This window comes from Lodderomyces beijingensis (assembly GCF_963989305.1).
Source record: "Lodderomyces beijingensis strain CBS 14171 genome assembly, chromosome: 3".
NCBI lineage: Eukaryota > Fungi > Ascomycota > Pichiomycetes > Serinales > Debaryomycetaceae > Lodderomyces > Lodderomyces beijingensis.
The window spans coordinates 1,022,467-1,038,855 of NC_089972.1; the positions used below are offsets into that span (position 1 = coordinate 1,022,467).

The 16,389-nt window shown below is 44.1% G+C and overlaps 9 protein-coding genes across 9 annotated transcripts; 7 read left to right on the forward strand and 2 right to left on the reverse strand. All coding sequences in view use genetic code 12, as the record gives it.

Moving 5' to 3' along the window:
* Positions 1-691: 691 nt before the first annotated feature.
* Positions 692-910, forward strand: LODBEIA_P25190 (uncharacterized protein; the record flags this gene model as incomplete). Its single annotated transcript, XM_066972527.1, has 1 exon — positions 692-910. The coding sequence occupies one exon, from the start codon at positions 692-694 to the stop codon at positions 908-910; it is 219 nt and encodes a 72-aa protein (XP_066829457.1).
* A 463-nt stretch (positions 911-1,373) lies between these two features.
* LODBEIA_P25200 (uncharacterized protein) lies at positions 1,374-2,399 on the reverse strand (the record flags this gene model as incomplete). The annotated part of the gene is made up of 1 exon (XM_066972529.1): positions 1,374-2,399. One exon carries the CDS (start codon positions 2,397-2,399, stop codon positions 1,374-1,376), a length of 1,026 nt encoding a protein of 341 aa, XP_066829458.1.
* A 339-nt stretch (positions 2,400-2,738) lies between these two features.
* LODBEIA_P25210 (uncharacterized protein) lies at positions 2,739-3,767 on the reverse strand (the record flags this gene model as incomplete). The annotated part of the gene is made up of 1 exon (XM_066972530.1): positions 2,739-3,767. One exon carries the CDS (start codon positions 3,765-3,767, stop codon positions 2,739-2,741), a length of 1,029 nt encoding a protein of 342 aa, XP_066829459.1.
* A 997-nt stretch (positions 3,768-4,764) lies between these two features.
* Positions 4,765-5,778, forward strand: LODBEIA_P25220 (uncharacterized protein; the record flags this gene model as incomplete). Its single annotated transcript, XM_066972531.1, has 1 exon — positions 4,765-5,778. The coding sequence occupies one exon, from the start codon at positions 4,765-4,767 to the stop codon at positions 5,776-5,778; it is 1,014 nt and encodes a 337-aa protein (XP_066829460.1).
* Positions 5,779-6,502: 724 nt separating this feature from the next.
* On the forward strand, positions 6,503-7,237 carry LODBEIA_P25230 (uncharacterized protein; the record flags this gene model as incomplete). The annotated part of the gene is made up of 1 exon (XM_066972532.1): positions 6,503-7,237. One exon carries the CDS (start codon positions 6,503-6,505, stop codon positions 7,235-7,237), a length of 735 nt encoding a protein of 244 aa, XP_066829461.1.
* A 418-nt stretch (positions 7,238-7,655) lies between these two features.
* LODBEIA_P25240 (uncharacterized protein) lies at positions 7,656-8,213 on the forward strand (the record flags this gene model as incomplete). Its single annotated transcript, XM_066972533.1, has 1 exon — positions 7,656-8,213. The coding sequence occupies one exon, from the start codon at positions 7,656-7,658 to the stop codon at positions 8,211-8,213; it is 558 nt and encodes a 185-aa protein (XP_066829462.1).
* Positions 8,214-9,566: 1,353 nt separating this feature from the next.
* LODBEIA_P25250 (uncharacterized protein) lies at positions 9,567-12,239 on the forward strand (the record flags this gene model as incomplete). The annotated part of the gene is made up of 1 exon (XM_066972534.1): positions 9,567-12,239. One exon carries the CDS (start codon positions 9,567-9,569, stop codon positions 12,237-12,239), a length of 2,673 nt encoding a protein of 890 aa, XP_066829463.1.
* Positions 12,240-13,414: 1,175 nt separating this feature from the next.
* LODBEIA_P25260 (uncharacterized protein) lies at positions 13,415-15,258 on the forward strand (the record flags this gene model as incomplete). The annotated part of the gene is made up of 2 exons (XM_066972535.1): positions 13,415-13,865; positions 14,144-15,258. 2 exons carry the CDS (start codon positions 13,415-13,417, stop codon positions 15,256-15,258), a joined length of 1,566 nt encoding a protein of 521 aa, XP_066829464.1.
* A 317-nt stretch (positions 15,259-15,575) lies between these two features.
* LODBEIA_P25270 (uncharacterized protein) lies at positions 15,576-16,091 on the forward strand (the record flags this gene model as incomplete). The annotated part of the gene is made up of 1 exon (XM_066972536.1): positions 15,576-16,091. The coding sequence occupies one exon, from the start codon at positions 15,576-15,578 to the stop codon at positions 16,089-16,091; it is 516 nt and encodes a 171-aa protein (XP_066829465.1).
* Positions 16,092-16,389: the final 298 nt, after the last annotated feature.

Sequence of the window (16,389 nt, forward strand, 5' to 3'; positions counted from 1 at the left end):
TGCGGGCCAAACACAAATGTCGGATGGATGGTGGTGACTGTGTATTGCGGCCTGACTTGCTTGACAAAGTTCCAAACTTCCTTTTCAGCCAACGTTTTCGATGCCAGGTAGCCAAAATTTTTATTTGCTATTGCATCTTAAAGTGTTGAAGGACTCTTCGGTGTATATCTGCGAATTATCCCTGGCCAAATTGTCCCTGACTGACGCCGTTGACGAAGTAACCACTACATGTTTGACATTTTTACCATGTTTTTTCAATAGCCGATAGCGCGTTTCTAGTGCCTTCAACAGCGGGCTTCAAGAGGCTGGTCTCGGCGTCATCAACGCCAAAAAGCACTGGGGAAGCAGTGTGGATGAAAACGGACACTTTGGGATGCTCTTCTAAACTCTGGTCAAACCCGCCCTCTTTGACGATATCTGGCACCACGACATAACTAAAGTTATCGGACTTGGCCAATTGCGCGAGATCCTGCCCTTTAGCTTCAAATCTCACTGATCCTATGACTTTGTAGTCTTTTTCGATTAGTTGCTTGACAATGTGCTGAGCAATGTACCCATTGGCTCCAAATACAAAAATTGTCCGCGACCTTTGGTTTCAAAGGTGAGATTACAAGAGCAGCAGCAAAGACTCTTTGAACAGCAACAGCGTGACCAAGAACGGCGCTTGTTGGAGGAGCAGCAAGCCCTTCAAATGCGACAAACTCAGCAGCGCCAAGGCCGCGTAGAGGAATTGGAGCGCGATTTGCTCTTGTTCAAGAACCAATATGACAATGATCAGCAACTTTTGCAACGATATGATTCCCGAGTCAAGACCCTAGAAAACGAAATGGCGGCATTCAACGACAATGCAACACAACAAGTGCTCGCAAAGAGATTTATGGGAGAGCTTGGCAACAAGTGCAACGATTAGTCTCTATTTATGTTTCAAAGGAGGTGCTTGTAAGGTTTGTTCATATTGTTGTTTTTCTACTTTACTAACACCAAGGACTGTGGCATTTACTTATTCTGTAGGTGTGTGTGTGTCTATATTGCTATTGCCGTTTCTGATGAACAGTCTCGGCCGAGTTTGAATTGCGCCCTACCCCTTTCCCTTTTGCAGCTAGCCTCGACTTTCTTTGTTTCTTTGATCTCCGCTCAAAATGTTTCAATGTAGAGCTTGTTTTCGAAGACAACACCAGTTAAAAGTGGCCAAACCTACGGAGTCGCCGATTTTCTAAAGGGACGTGGTATTCTAAAGAGTCAAATGCTCAACGTATACAACCATCAAGTCGGACCAACTCACTCTTAAAGATATTTTTTATAACCATAACACGACAAGATTTGCCAAAGTTTCTATAAACCACCTACAGCTTACTCAACGTTTTTTTTCTTCCTCAAGCATCCGGAGTGTCAAGAACTTGCTGGACAGAGTCAATAATACTTTGCTCCAAAGGGATGAAATCGAAATCCAAGATCTTTCTCGTCTTGCTGACGTCAAGTCTCAATGCTTTTTCCTCGACATATTTTTCACCTTTGGCCAAATCGGCTTTTGGCAAATTTAACAGTGGGAAGTTTTTATTGATAAGGTCAACAAGCAATTCATTAGAGAACAAGCAATCTTGAAGAATCAATCTGTGTCCGTTTGCACGTTCTGAATTTTCAAAGGCAAAAATGTGGGCTTTTGCAGTGTCTCTGACGTCGATATAATCCCCGTAAAACTCGGGGATCTCATCACCAGCCTTCAACCTCAAAAGCTTATTGACGATTTCCGCGGAGAAATTCAACGCGAGTTTATTCTTCACCTCAAAAGCCTGTGGTCCACAGACATATGTTGGCTGGATGGTTGTCACTGTGAAGCTGGGCTGTTCGGCATCGACAAAGTTCCACACTTCACGCTCCGCAAAAGTCTTTGCGCCGCCATACGCCGCGTACGAGTCCTTGAAACTCTCCTCCCAGGTAATGGGGTTCCATGACTCTTCGTTATATTCCCGCGTCGGTGGACCCGTGCCAGTAATGTTGATGACGGAAATAACCGACGAGGTCACCACCAAGTGCTCGATGTTCTTACCATAGCTCTTGATTGCAGACAACACGCTCTTTGTGCCGTCGATTGCTGGCTTCAACACTTTTGCTTCGAAATCCTTGGCTTCGAGATCAAAGTCAACGGGTGATGCAGTATGGAGGAAAACACTGATTTCCGGGTGGTCCTGTAACGGTTTGTCAAAGGCGCCGGGATCGGCAATGTTTGGGATCACGACATAACTGAAATTGGGCGATTGTTTTGTAAGCTGCTTCAAGTTTTCTCCTTTAGCTTCCGACCTCACCGACCCAATTACACGGTACCCTTTCTCGAGTAGTTGCTTCAAGACGTGCTGGGCGATGTACCCAGTTGCTCCTGAAAGAAAAACCGTCTTTGGCATTGCTTATCCCTAGCGTCTGAATATCCCCACCTCCGTGAAAGAATTGGGTGCGAAAAACATCCGAGTTTATATATTTTGGTGCTGGTTGCTGTGGCTGCGAAAAAAAAAAAACCGAAAAAAATTTAGCGCCTAAATTCCCGATAAGAAAGTACGCAAGTAAAGAGTTATCGCGTAGTCCTCCCCTCTCCCCACCCACCAAAGTACCCTCAGGCATTTTTCACGTATATCATATTATTACTTATACTCCCCATGTGAGCTACAGATTGGGTTGAAAGTTTTCTTTTTTTTTTTTTTTGAATTTTTTCGGTTGACGTCGTTGCAACTTCCCTCCGGTTCTCCTCACTCGACTGTATCATTCAAAATTTGACCCACGGCATCATCGACGGATTGCCGCAAGTCGATAAACTTGAACCCCAAAATCTTTCTCGTTTCTTCATTGTGCCACTTGTCAAGTCGCGGAGCAAAGTCCTTAGCCGCGGCAGGGTTCCCCTCAGGCAAGATCTGGTCCAACACATCAAAGTCCTCTCTGATAATATTAACGATTTCTTGGTTATTATATTTCCCTGCAATCAAAAGCAATCTTTGACCTTGTGCTTTTTCTTCCTCGAATGCCTTGATGTGGGCCTTAGCTACGTCGCGAACGTCGATATAGACACCTTCACCTTTTGGGATCTTGTCATTGGGTTTCAACTTCAACAACTTGTTGATTGTTTCAGCCGAAGTGTTCAACTCCTTCTTGTTCTCAATCGGGAATGTTTGAGGTCCAAGCACATACCCAGGGCATACGGTGGCCACGGTGAACTGCGGGATTTCTTTCTTGACAAAGTCCCAAACTACTTTTTCGGCAAACGTCTTGGATCCCAGATACCCCATCTGAGGGTTTTGCAACGCCTGTTCCCACGTTATGGGGTTCCACGATTTTTCATTGAAGATGACATCGGGGCCAACTTCAACTCCAAATGTCCCCACTGCTGCAATCGACGAAGTCACGACAACTCGCTTGATATTCTTGCCATATTCCTTAATGGCGTTCAATGCATTGGTTGTACCTTCCACGGCAGGGTCAAGCAATTCCTTCTTGACATCAGTGACCTTGAACGTGACGGGCGACGCCGTGTGCAAAAAGACGTCAACCTCGGGGTTTGTTTTCAATGCCTGGTCAAATGCCCCTTTGGCTGCTATATCTTCAACTACAACAAATGAAAATTTGTCCGTGGCAACGTTGATGTTGTCGAGTTTGGACTTTAAACTCTGGCCTTTCTCTTGGGATCTCACTGATCCAATGACCTTGTAGTTGGCCTTGAGCAATTGCTTGACGAGGTGCAGCGCGATGAACCCTGTTGCGCCAGATACAAAAACAGTGGTCATGATATTTTACTTTGGTTTCGATGAAAAGGTATGTTAAGAAAGACCGAAACCTTTACGCATGAGAGAAATTTAACATCGAAATATGATCTCGATATATTCGTACTCCGCATACTGCTTAAAAAAATTTATTATGATTGCTTTGGGGGGTGGGAATGCCCTGAGAACATTCTACGCGATACAGTAGTTCAAGATGTGCAATTTTGACAGGGGAGGAACGTATATAGTTGCTTAGGGAGGGGACGCAGTTTCAACATCAAGAGGTAAAAGGAAAATGGAACGGAAATTAAAAACCGTAGCCGGACGAGCTGTGCGGATGTTTCGAGTGGTATGACCCAGACATCGCCACATTCAATATACGTGTGCATCAAACATGGAAACCACAATGGTTGCTGCCTAACTCCAGCTTTTTTCAGCACATTTTCCGGCTCCTATTTCTGAAACTCGGATACTTTCGGGAAATTTCAATGCCGAATTCCTCAACCATACACACCTTACTAGTTAGCAGTTGTCATGCTGGAAACAGACTAATCAAAATCTAGTTGGCTAAAGGTTGGGCTAGTTTTTCTTTTTTCTTCTTCAACGTTTGGGAACAAGCCCGAACGATTGCTTAACGGTGATCTCGGTTATTCTATTCGGTCTTTTTCCTATTTGGGAGCAACGCGGCAACCGGATGCAAGTGCCCTTACCGAGTAACCGAAAAGAAAGCTTTACTCACACACATACGCTCCCCCCCCCCCCCCTGTGGCAAGAGCTTTTTACATTTTGACTTTCCACACAGCAAGCTTAAAACTGTGTCTAAAGAAAAGAACTGTGGATATGTGGTGAGATGGAGTTTTCTCCTTAGGCTAAGTTATAGCCACAGCAAAGTCGGATGTGGGATCAAGGGATGATATAAAACGCAATGGCGATTTCCATCTTTTTGTAGGAGGCTCATATTGTCGGAATCACCACAATTGACTCACTAATATACCCAATAACCCCCTTTATTTAAATCAGAATGTCTACAACAGTTTTCGTTTCCGGTGCAACTGGATTCATTGCCCAGCACATTGTCAAACAGTTGCTTGAAGATGGCTACAAAGTCGTTGGATCAGTTAGATCGCAAGCCAAAGGTGAGGATTTAAAGTCGTTGATAAGCAAAGCCGGTTTGAAAGCTGATAATTTTTCATATGCTATTGTTGAAGATATCGCCGCAAAGGGAGCCTTTGACGAAGCATTGAAATCAAACCCGGAAGTCACAGTCTTTTTACATACTGCGTCGCCATTCCATTTCGACGTTTCTGACGTCAAGAAACAGTTGCTTGACCCTGCCGTGGAAGGTACCACAAACGCATTAAATGCCATTAAGGAATATGGCAAGAATATCAAGCGAGTCGTTGTGACATCGTCGTATGCAGCAATCACCGGCTTTGGCCAATTGGCTATTCCCGGCAAAACTGTCAATGAAGAGTCGTGGAACCCCATCACGGAAAAGCAGGCACTCGCTGATCCTCAATCAGGTTATATTGGATCAAAGACTTTTGCCGAGCGAGAAGTATGGAATTTCGTTGAGAAGAGCAAGCCTCAATGGGACATTTCAGTCGTCAACCCGGTGTGGGTGTTTGGCCCCGCTGCTTTTGAAGTCAAGGACAAGTCCAAATTGAACACTTCGAATGAAGTTGTCGGAGGCATTTTGAAAGCCGGCAAGGACAAGAGCCAGCCTCAACAATATACGGGCTACTTTATTGATGTTCGAGATGTAGCCAAGGCTGAGATTATCGCTTTTGAGAAGCAAGATGCCGTTGGTCAACGGTTGATTTTGTCCTCGGGACCTTTCACCACAGAAAAAGTGGTTGAGATTTTGAAGAAGGACTTTAAGGACTTGCCCTTGCCCACTTTGGATGAATCAAAGAAGCCCGATTTTGACAAGAGCGAGAGTATCATTGACAACGAAAAGACCAAGAAGATTTTGGGTTTCAAGTTTATTGGTTTGGAAAAGTCTGTGGATGACACTGTTTCTCAACTTGTCTAGGCCAAGCTTGGATTTATATGACTTTTTTTATAGCATTTTGCTTGTACTTTTGACAAATTTGAAAGATCTCACTTGAATTTGAACGCAAAAGGCCTGCTCCCAAGCCATACAGAATAACGACGCCACAGCTAGTTATACTCTGTCCCCTAGTGTACTTATAGTGACAAGCAAAAGTGGCAGCAGAGACCGGGCTTCCAAAAGTCTACTCAACAAGCACGAGGTTTGCAAACCACGAAAATACATGCCGAAGTCGCATATACATTTACAAAAAGAATACGCACACACACTCACACACCGCGGTCTGCAAAAGTGCAGCCATGGAAAACAGCTCAAAGAGAGATAACCGTGCTCATTTCATTGGATCTTACTAGTTAAACCTTTTCCCACCTGCCTCGTGCTTCAGTCCTCTCCAACTACAACTGCTACTACTGGTGATGGTGGTTGTTTGATTATCCAGAATAGATGTATACAGGGCAAAATCGGGATTCAGAAGCCGGAACCGATACTTTACGAAGCTTCTGTCAAAATAAAACTTTTTTTTTTTTTTTTCACATCCATTTCACACCCACTGTACATCTTGCGAAAATACAATATAAAAAATACCCAGGCTACTATTTTTCTATTCATCTCACGATTTCCGCCAAAAACTTCCTTTACCGGCCCCTCTTTAATCTTTCTTTCTTCCAGTGCCTTGCATGTTTTTATCTTGACCCAGCTCACTCAAATGCCTACGATTTTCCACAGATACAATGATTTACTCAAACGGTACCCCTTCCGCACCAACATGATCACCACGGGGATCTTTTTCGGAATGGGAGACGTCATAGCGCAGAGCTTATTCCCGCATCGAACTGTCGAGACCCAGGTGCTAGATAATGGCGAAGCTGTCGAGAAAGAAGTTGTCGGACTGTATACTCCGGCGCGTACTGTGCGAGCTATGATTTACGGCACGGTGTTTTTTGCACCGATTAGCGTGTTATGGCATGGGAAAACGTTACCTCGCTTGAAAAATCCATTTATCCAGGCGTTTAGGCGGAAAGCAATGGAGGAGAAGCCGCGGCTACAGAAGAGGCTCCATTTATATGACTCTGTGTTTCGGTTGGGGTTAGATCAGTTGTTGTTCCCTGCGTTGGTGTGGATTCCACTTTACAATACCGTGATGGTGATTTTGGCGCAGCACGATGACCCGTTCAGTGTGGTCAAGACTAAATTGGAGAATAACTGGTGGAATGTACTCAAGGCGAGCTGGACTGTCTGGCCTGGTTTCCAGTTGTTTAATTTGCTTTTCATTCCTGTGCATTTGAGAATTGTTTGTGCCAATATTTGGGCCACTGGTTGGAACGCGTTTTTGAGCTTTGTCCACAATGCCAAGGGTCATGGCAAGGGCAGTGGTAAGCGGTTGGAAGAGTTGGTTGATATTGAAGATGAAGATCAAGAACTAACCATGGTTTATGATTGACCTAGGATGGAGAATTGAAACCAGAGTCTCACGTTCAGTTTCAGTTTCAGTTTCGTCCTTTTATTTTTCTTTTAATTCTAGACAGGTATTTAATATGGTTTCCTTTTTTTTTTTTAATAGAATGGATAGTTTTTATCATCTTTCATCCCAGGGTCTGAAAGTTGGGTACAAGGGTCCCTTCCCTTGAGGGGGAGGTAAATTTGATTGCAAAACAGTCTTTACTGAAGAGTCACCCTATTGGTAGCGCCGGGCTGCAGACATAACGCGATGCCATAAGAGCAACGTTTTTGATTCTCACGAGACTTTTGGGCTGAGCATACCAGATCCACCACCACCACCTCCTCCATTGTTATGAAAAAACTTGATTTTCTTGCAACCTCATTGAAATAGTAGTCCCATTGTCATCGTTGTCATCACCATGAAAAGATTATTCGGTAAATACCATCAACTTATACTTCGAAAACCGTTGCTAACCAATATGATAAGCACGGGCTTCCTCCTTGGAACAGGAGATTGTTTAGCACAAACCTTATTCCCCACGCAACCGGGCCAACCTTATGACTGGATCCGTACCTTGCGAGCAGTCTTCTACGGTGGAGTCATATTTGCGCCACTTGGAGACAAATGGTACAAGATCTTGAATACCAAGATTGTTTGGCGCGGTAAAAACGAACGAACCATGTCTACCATTCTTCGAGTTGCAGTTGACCAGTTGGTTTTTGCTCCGTTTATCGGGATACCGTTATATTACGCGTCAATGACCATACTAGAGAATAGACAACCGTATCTAGACAGGATTTTGGAAAAGTTCAGCACGAGTTATTGGCCCACGTTGAGAAGCAATTGGCTAGTTTGGCCCATATTCCAATGGTTTAATTTTTATTTGATACCTGTTCACTATCGGTTGCTCGCCGTCAACTTGATCAGCATTGGGTGGAACACCTATCTCAGTTTTGTCTTGCACAATACAAAGTGACCGAGGCGGTTGTGCGGTTGCGTCTGGCACGTGACCGAACAAATTTGCGCACCTGCCACTTTAAAGGAAATTGAACAACATCAACTGGGGCTAAAGCGCCAAATTTAGACCGCACCAACGTTGCTACAACAAACTCACTTAATGACGAGCTCCTTGTGTGGGTTTCAGGAGCAAAATGTTGACCAGCAAGCTGAAACAGGGAGCAGCAATTGTGGGGAGATGGATCTCCGCAGCAGTGCAGTTGGTAGCTGCGCGCCGTGTCGTGTCGCGTCGGATGAATAGAAAAAATGTCAAAGGATAAATTCAATGAAACTTTTGGGGCGGGTTGAAGCCTGATAACCAAATTCAGAAGAAGACGAAGAAGAAGAAGAAGAAGGAGGAGAAGGAGATCGGGGGGTTGGAGTTGTGTCCCTTGTAGTTGGTTAAAAAAGTTGTTGCAAGTGGGGAAACTCGATAGATATCCTTAAATACAAGCCTATTTAGAAGAAATAGATAGAAGAAGAACAAAAAAAAAAAGGCCTCCCCCTCTGGTTGAACGTAGCTCAAGTGGTTTTCTCTCGAGTATAACCTCAACGTCAAGTCTTGTGATCAATCACATTTTGGCATATTGGCTTATTCTTTACAGCGTAAAATCTGGTGGCGGAAAAGGAACACGTTGGATTCCTTCCACGACAATACAAAAAAAAAACAAGAGCTGTATCCGTGTTTCCGGGTAAAAGTATATCTGCACAACCGTATGCGTACGTGCTTGATTGATTTCCTGGCTGGACTGCAAGCTTATTGTTTGAAACAAGCCATGGTTGGACACACTCTGGTGGGCTGTTCTCTCTCCATTGTGCGGATGGATCGATATGGGGGACGGTGTTTGTTGTACGTGCGCCCTGAATTCAATTTTTTCTCTCAGTTACTACTGGTGTGAGCGTAGCAGGTAAATTTCAACAACAATAACTCCAGCAAGAACGCCAACACCACCACTGGATATATCCACCACCCATATTCTCATTGGCGAACATTGAAGCAAACACGCACCAAAACCCCATTCATTTTCTACTACATCTACAACTCCCATACCTGATATCCTTCTTTTTTTTTTTTTTTGTCCATTTTTTCTTGTTCCCAATTTCTTTAAATTCTCAAACAATCACCACCAGATTCTTATATAACCCCACTTGATAATATACTGCTACTGCCTCTGCCACTGAAAACATCCACTGGTAGAGAGAGAGAGAGAGAGCATTATATCTTCCTGCTAGCTTAGCTGTACCTATACAATCACCATCGGCTCAGGTTGCCTCACCAACCGACCCTTGAAATACATATTCTACAGCAATTTCCACAACCCCGCCAGAAAAAATGATGAAAGGATTCAAAAACAGATTGACTCGAAACAAGAGTCAATCTTCAAATAAAAAGGGAGAGAAAAAGGAGAAAGATGGCAAGAGTGACAAGAGGTCAGCCATCCCCGGTTTTGCTTCGTCGTCGTCGTCGTCCTCTTCTCCTTCTTCTTCTACTTCTCCAGCTTCGAACTCGGCTGCAGGTTCAGGTTCAGGTAACTCCGCCAATTCGCAAACACTGCAAAGCTCCAAAAATCTAGTCACCAACGCTTCGACCTCGTTGAAATCAAACTCCCCAAGTCCGTCAAGAAACAATAGCGGTAACAGCGCCAACTCGATAAAGTCAGTCAACAGCAACACCACAATGGCCTCGTCGTCGTCTCCACAGGGTCTGCCAACTCGAGACTCGCCCAAAATTGTTGTTAATGATGAAAATTCCACAAATGTGTTTGGGTCACCTTTGCAATCATCTTCATCATCATCTACCAATAGCGCGGGCGTCTCGTCGAACCACTTGGCAGCCGGAGGTGCGGGGCCTTCATCAGTGGCAACTAACGCGGGGATCAACCCAAACATTGCTCCAGCCACTATGCCATCAATTGTTACTCCACCTTCTCAAAATGTCAATAGTGTCACTTTTGGCTCGCCTTCCACTTCCAATTCATCCTCGTCTCATCCAATCACACCAACTCCCACATCACCAAACAGTTCATCTTCATCAGCGCATTTCGACAATAGAGCACATCATAGTCAACAGGGTGCGGCTGCTGTCCAGTCCCATTTTAGCCAGTTGAATCCAAACATTAGTACTCCCGGAAGAGACGTGTTTGATATAGATTTGATTGTGCCTCCCAAGAGACATTCCTCGTCGAGGTTTGAACCAACTAGTTCGGACAAGTACCAAGAGATTCACAAGTTGCCCAATTTTGATGAAGTGTTGCCCGAGGATCAAATCAACTTGTTCATTCAGAAAATTGACCAATGCAACATGATGTTTGATTTTAGTGATCCAACTTTTGACGTTAGAGGTAAAGAAATAAAGAGGATGACTTTGCAAGAGTTGATTGCCTTTATTTCAAATAATAGATTTTCATACACGGATGAAATGTACAAACATGTTGTTAGCATGTTCAAAAAGAATTTGTTTCGTCCCATCCCGCCACCCGTGAACCCCGTGGGCGAGATTTTCGACCCAGATGAAGATGAGCCAGTGAGCGAGTTGGCATGGCCCCACATGCAAGCGATTTACGAGTTTTTCCTTCGATTTATCGAGCTGCCTGATTTCCAGCATCAAATTGCCAAGCAATATATCGATCACGACTTTATATTGAGAATATTGGAACTATTTGATAGCGAAGATCCGCGAGAAAGAGATTGTTTAAAGACAACTTTGCACAGGATCTATGGCAAATTCTTGAGTTTAAGAAGCTTTATTAGGAAATCCATCAATAATGTGTTTTTGCAGTTTGTATATGAAACTGAGAGATTTAATGGCGTTGGTGAACTTTTGGAAATCTTGGGCTCGATTATCAATGGATTCGCGTTGCCATTGAAGGAGGAGCACAAGATCTTTTTGGTGAGAGTCTTGATACCTTTGCACAAGGTCAAGTGTCTATCTATTTACCATCCACAATTGGCCTATTGCATTGTGCAGTTTTTGGAAAAAGACCCATCGTTAACTGAAGATGTCATCATGGGATTGTTGAGATACTGGCCCAAGATCAATAGCCCGAAAGAGGTGATGTTTTTAAACGAAATTGAAGATATCTTTGAGGTGATGGAACCCAATGAGTTTGCCAAGATCCAGATCCCGTTGTTTGCGCAATTGTCCAAGTGCATAGGCTCTCCGCATTTCCAAGTTTGCGAAAAAGTCTTGTGCTACTGGTCCAACGAGTATTTTTTGACGTTGATTACGGAAAATGCCGAAGTTGTGTTGCCGATAATTTTCGCTGCATTGTATGAGTTGACCAATTCAACTCAACCTGGTACCGAGAATGGCGTTATGCAACAAAAATTATCGAATTTTCCCGATGCTACAGTTGATGCCAATGGCAATTTGATAGACAGCGGGCTAGTTCTTCAAGATACACAACAAGGGATAGTTCCTAGTGCCAATAATCTTTCACACCCTCATAACAACATATTCCAGGTTCATGCCTCGGTGAATAACAACAACAACAACAATAACCTCAACAACAATAATAATAACAACAACAACAATAATAATAATAACGGCAATGGTAACCAGAGTCTACGTGCAACGAATAACGAGATAAACAGTGGCATGGCTGGGAACTCGCCTGATACCGACATGAACGGCACTGAGCGAGCCGATGGTGAATTCTACGATCTGTTTAGCTCGATGCAAGCACATAATAACAACAACAATAATGGCGGTCAAGGCGATGAATTTGGACCTGGGTTTGAAGAAGAGTCGACATTGTTGCAGCACAATTCCGCGACTTCGAACTGGAACAGAAGCATACACTCACTCGTGTTTGGTGCGCTCAAAGTGTTTATGGATCACAACCCGGTGCTCTATGACCACTGCACGATACTTTATCATCAATCGTTAAGTGAGCAAAGAGACCGCGAAGAGGCTCGAAAAGAAGGCTGGAAAAGAATCGAAAACTACGTGAACCAGATCAAGGCAAACCAGCAGCAGCAAATGAATGCCAGGGGAATTTTTTAGACAGACAAGTTTGGAAATTTGAATTTGAAAAGGGGGGGGGGGAACTTATTAAAAAAAATTAATGTTTATAGGATGACTTTTTGAATTTTTTTTTTTTAAAGTACGTTATTGACATACACCGCAACAACCTTGAGGCAGATCTCTTTTTTTTTTTCCAGTGCCTCTTCTTCTTTTTCATTTTCTTTTCGTTTCCGTGAGTTCATCTCAACACAGGCTTATCAACAAACATTCAACATGCTTTTTTCTTGAAACGATAGAGGACCTCCTTCATTGTGCAGAAAGGTATGTCTCAGGCCTCAGACACAGACGACATTGGATAGAAATTAGTGAAACAGGAACTGGATTTTAAAAAAAAAAATGATGAGAAAATCTTTACCTCGATTTGCAAATATTGATACAACTCAGTTACCTAAATTGAGTTAATGAAAAGGGAATTAAAGAACCGCTACACTGAAAAACCAACCGTTCACTTACTTTTTCTATCCTCCGCATTCGATAGAGCCTTGCAATATACTAACATTTTCGACAGCTGATCTATCTCCTTGCGACTTTGAGTTCACGCGCATCTTGCAGGTTCGTCATTCGACGGGTCTTTTGCTTCGGTTATATATGAAGCGGCGAATGTGATTTTGTTCACCCTACGGAACAACTCGGGGTTAATCTATGAGTTGATGTCTTTCTCTCGTGGGAGATGTGGGTGTTGAGGTTGACATACAATCGAGTGTTGGTTCCGGCACGTGACTTGCACGTGCTATGCACAACTCTGCTTGAGAGCGAGCCTGGTGAACGCCATTTCCTTCCTCTAGCACGTTTACTGCTTGTACCATCTATCCCTTACAGTTCAGCATCCCAGCTCACCGTTTCCCTTGTACAGACCACCGCTGTGGTTGCCACCAAATGTGTGTGGCCTCTGTTCCTTCGGAGGCCCAGCCACCTGCCATAGTAGCCTCGTCGCTACCAAACTCCTGCTATCTCTTTTTTTTTTTTCTTTGTTGTTGTGGGTGGATGTCCCATCTGCTGGCGAGGACATCTCAAAGCGGTGTTCTGAAAAATTTCTAATCCTCCTTCACGCCCTCCTTCTTTCTTTCTTCTTTTGGCAAAGTCTGCCCTCACTTCAAACCCTTATAGTTGTTACCCTCCCGCTTTTTTTGTCAGTTCAAGCCATCCCCGGAGCAATGACCTTAGACGCCTCGCAAGCTACATCTTATTTGAAAGACTACGCCAAAAAGGATGGTTTGTCCATCAAGGAGTTGATTGACTCAACCAACTTTGGCGGGTTGACGTATAACGACATCTTGATCTTGCCCGGGTTAATCTCGTTCCCAAGCTCAGATGTCAGTTTGGAGAGCAAGCTCACCAAGAAGATCACCTTGAACTCGCCTTTTGTTTCGTCTCCTATGGACACTGTCACCGAGGAAACCATGGCTATCCACATGGCCTTGTTGGGTGGTATCGGTATCATTCACCACAACTGTACTGCTGAGGAACAAGCAGAGATGGTTAGAAAAGTCAAGAAGTACGAAAATGGCTTTATTAATGACCCAGTTGTCATCACGCAGGATGTCACTGTTGGCGAAGTCAAGAAGATGAGAAAAAAATTGGGTTTCACTACTTTCCCAATCACTGGTATGTCTACTTTTTTATTGCATTTCCTTTCTTTAAATGAACATCAAGATGGATATTTTCCACATTTGCCTCGCGATATTGCTGATGAACAACCTTATTTTTTTTAATTAACTTTCGTTCTACCGAGATTTCATTTTAATCGCATCAAACGATGTTGGGGAGAATTATTGTACCTGAAATATGCATTGCGAGTGGCACTTTGGAAACTATCAACTTGAAAAAAAAAAGCAAAATTTCGACAATATATGTACTAACTTTTTTTTTTTTTTTTTCAACAGAAAATGGTAAAGTTGGAGGTAAATTGTTGGGTATTGTGACCTCTCGTGATATCCAATTCCACGAAGAGAATGCCGACCCAGTTTCAAAAGTCATGACCAAGGAGTTGGTCACGGGCCAAAAGGGAATCACCTTGACTCAAGGTAATGAAATCTTGAGAAAGTCCAAAAAGGGAAAATTGCCCATTGTTGATCTGGACTACAATTTGGTGTCATTGATCTCGTTGACAGACTTGCAAAAGAATCAAAACTTTCCCATTGCTTCTAAATCTTTCGATTCAAAGCAGTTGTTATGTGGTGCCGCAATCGGCACCATGGATGCTGACAAGGCCAGGTTAAGGAAATTAGTCGATGCTGGCTTGGACGTGGTCGTGATTGACTCGTCCAACGGTTCTTCAGTGTTCCAAATCAACATGCTTAAATGGATCAAGGAAAACTACCCCGATTTGCAAGTCATTGCAGGTAACGTTGTCACCAGAGAACAAGCTGCCATTTTGATTGAAGCCGGTGCCGATGCCTTGAGGATCGGTATGGGTTCAGGTTCCATCTGCACCACCCAGGAAGTCATGGCATGCGGTAGACCACAAGGTACTGCCGTGTATGGAGTCACTGAATTTGCCAACAAGTTTGGCATTCCGTGCATTGCCGACGGAGGTATCGGAAACATTGGCCACATTTCCAAGGCGTTGGCCTTGGGTGCCTCGTGTGTCATGATGGGTGGTTTGTTAGCTGGTACTGCGGAAACACCAGGCGACTACTTCTACAGAGACGGTAAGAGATTAAAGAGCTATAGAGGCATGGGGTCGGTTGCCGCTATGCAACAAACAAGCATAAACGCCAATGCGTCAACTTCAAGATACTTTTCCGAGTCCGACAAAGTTTTCGTTGCCCAAGGTGTTAGCGGTTCCGTTATCGACAAGGGTTCGATCACCAAGTTCATCCCTTACTTGTATAACGGGTTGCAACATTCCTTGCAGGATATCGGCATTCAATCAATTACGGAATTGAGAGAGAAGGTCGATAACGGAGAGGTCAGATTCGAGTTCAGAACCGCGTCGGCACAATTAGAAGGTGGTATAAACGGATTATACTCTTATGAGAAACAATTACATAACTAGAATAGCAGGGGGAGTAAGCGTATGTATTATGGCTTGTGTAAAACAATACAGATTTTCGATGGTTTTTTTTTTCATAACATAGACTGGCTGCAAATTGTTTCCCGGTAGTGGTGTCGCACCTGTCTCGCTGCGCGGGGAGGTGGACGATGAGGCGCAGTTTGGGTTCAAGGAACGGGGGGTGCGAAATATATCTCCATCGTAATTTTACATTATGCCACAACCAAACTAACCAACCAACCAACCAACCACTGATATTCAACCTCACGAGACTCCACCACCAACCCCACATTCGCTATTCCGCTTTTCCGCATACATTGATGACGTCTAAGAACCTAGATGACGAGATCACAGACAGCAGACTAGCACGCTACAACGCCATCCAGCCCGATATCAAGCACTACCTATCCGCGATCCTCACACCACACTACCCTACGCTTTTCCAAAGACACTCGACGCCAGGTCACCCCTATGACTCGCTAAATCTAATCGACTTGCTTCACGATGGCGAGATCTTGTGCCGACTAGGCCAGCTAGTGTCGCATCCGCAGAACCCCACGGCAAAGTTCAAGTCGTCGTCAATGGCGTTTATCCAGATGGAGAACATCTCGTGGTTTCTTCAACTTTGCCAGTTGTTGCACGTGCCGCATGACGAAATTTTCCAGACGACGGATTTGTTCGAAGGCAAGGACCCGTATCAGGTTTGCGTTACCTTGATGAGTTTTTCGAGGATTGTGCACCGGTTGCAGGGAGATGTATTCCTGGAGGTTGTGGGGCCGAAACAGGTTCGAGTCAAGCCTACTATTCCCAACAAGCCTCGGAGCTTGAGACAATGAAAATCGGGTATGCCGCTGACGGGAACAAACAAGATGCCGGAGCTAGAGATAATGTTGACGTGTTGGTCGAGTCATGGTGGGGAACTCCACATTGGAAAGGCCAATGGTGTATTCGGTATAAGTAACGAAAGACAATACTATGTGCAGTACGCGATGCTTTGCGCTACCATCTCTTCTCTGGCTTTCAAAATCCCAAATTTTTTATTCTTCTTGACACCAGAAACATCCATAATCATCAAGTTCTCAAGAAGTTTACATTTCGGGACTCTTGCTGGTTGAACTGCGTTGGAAAAAGGTG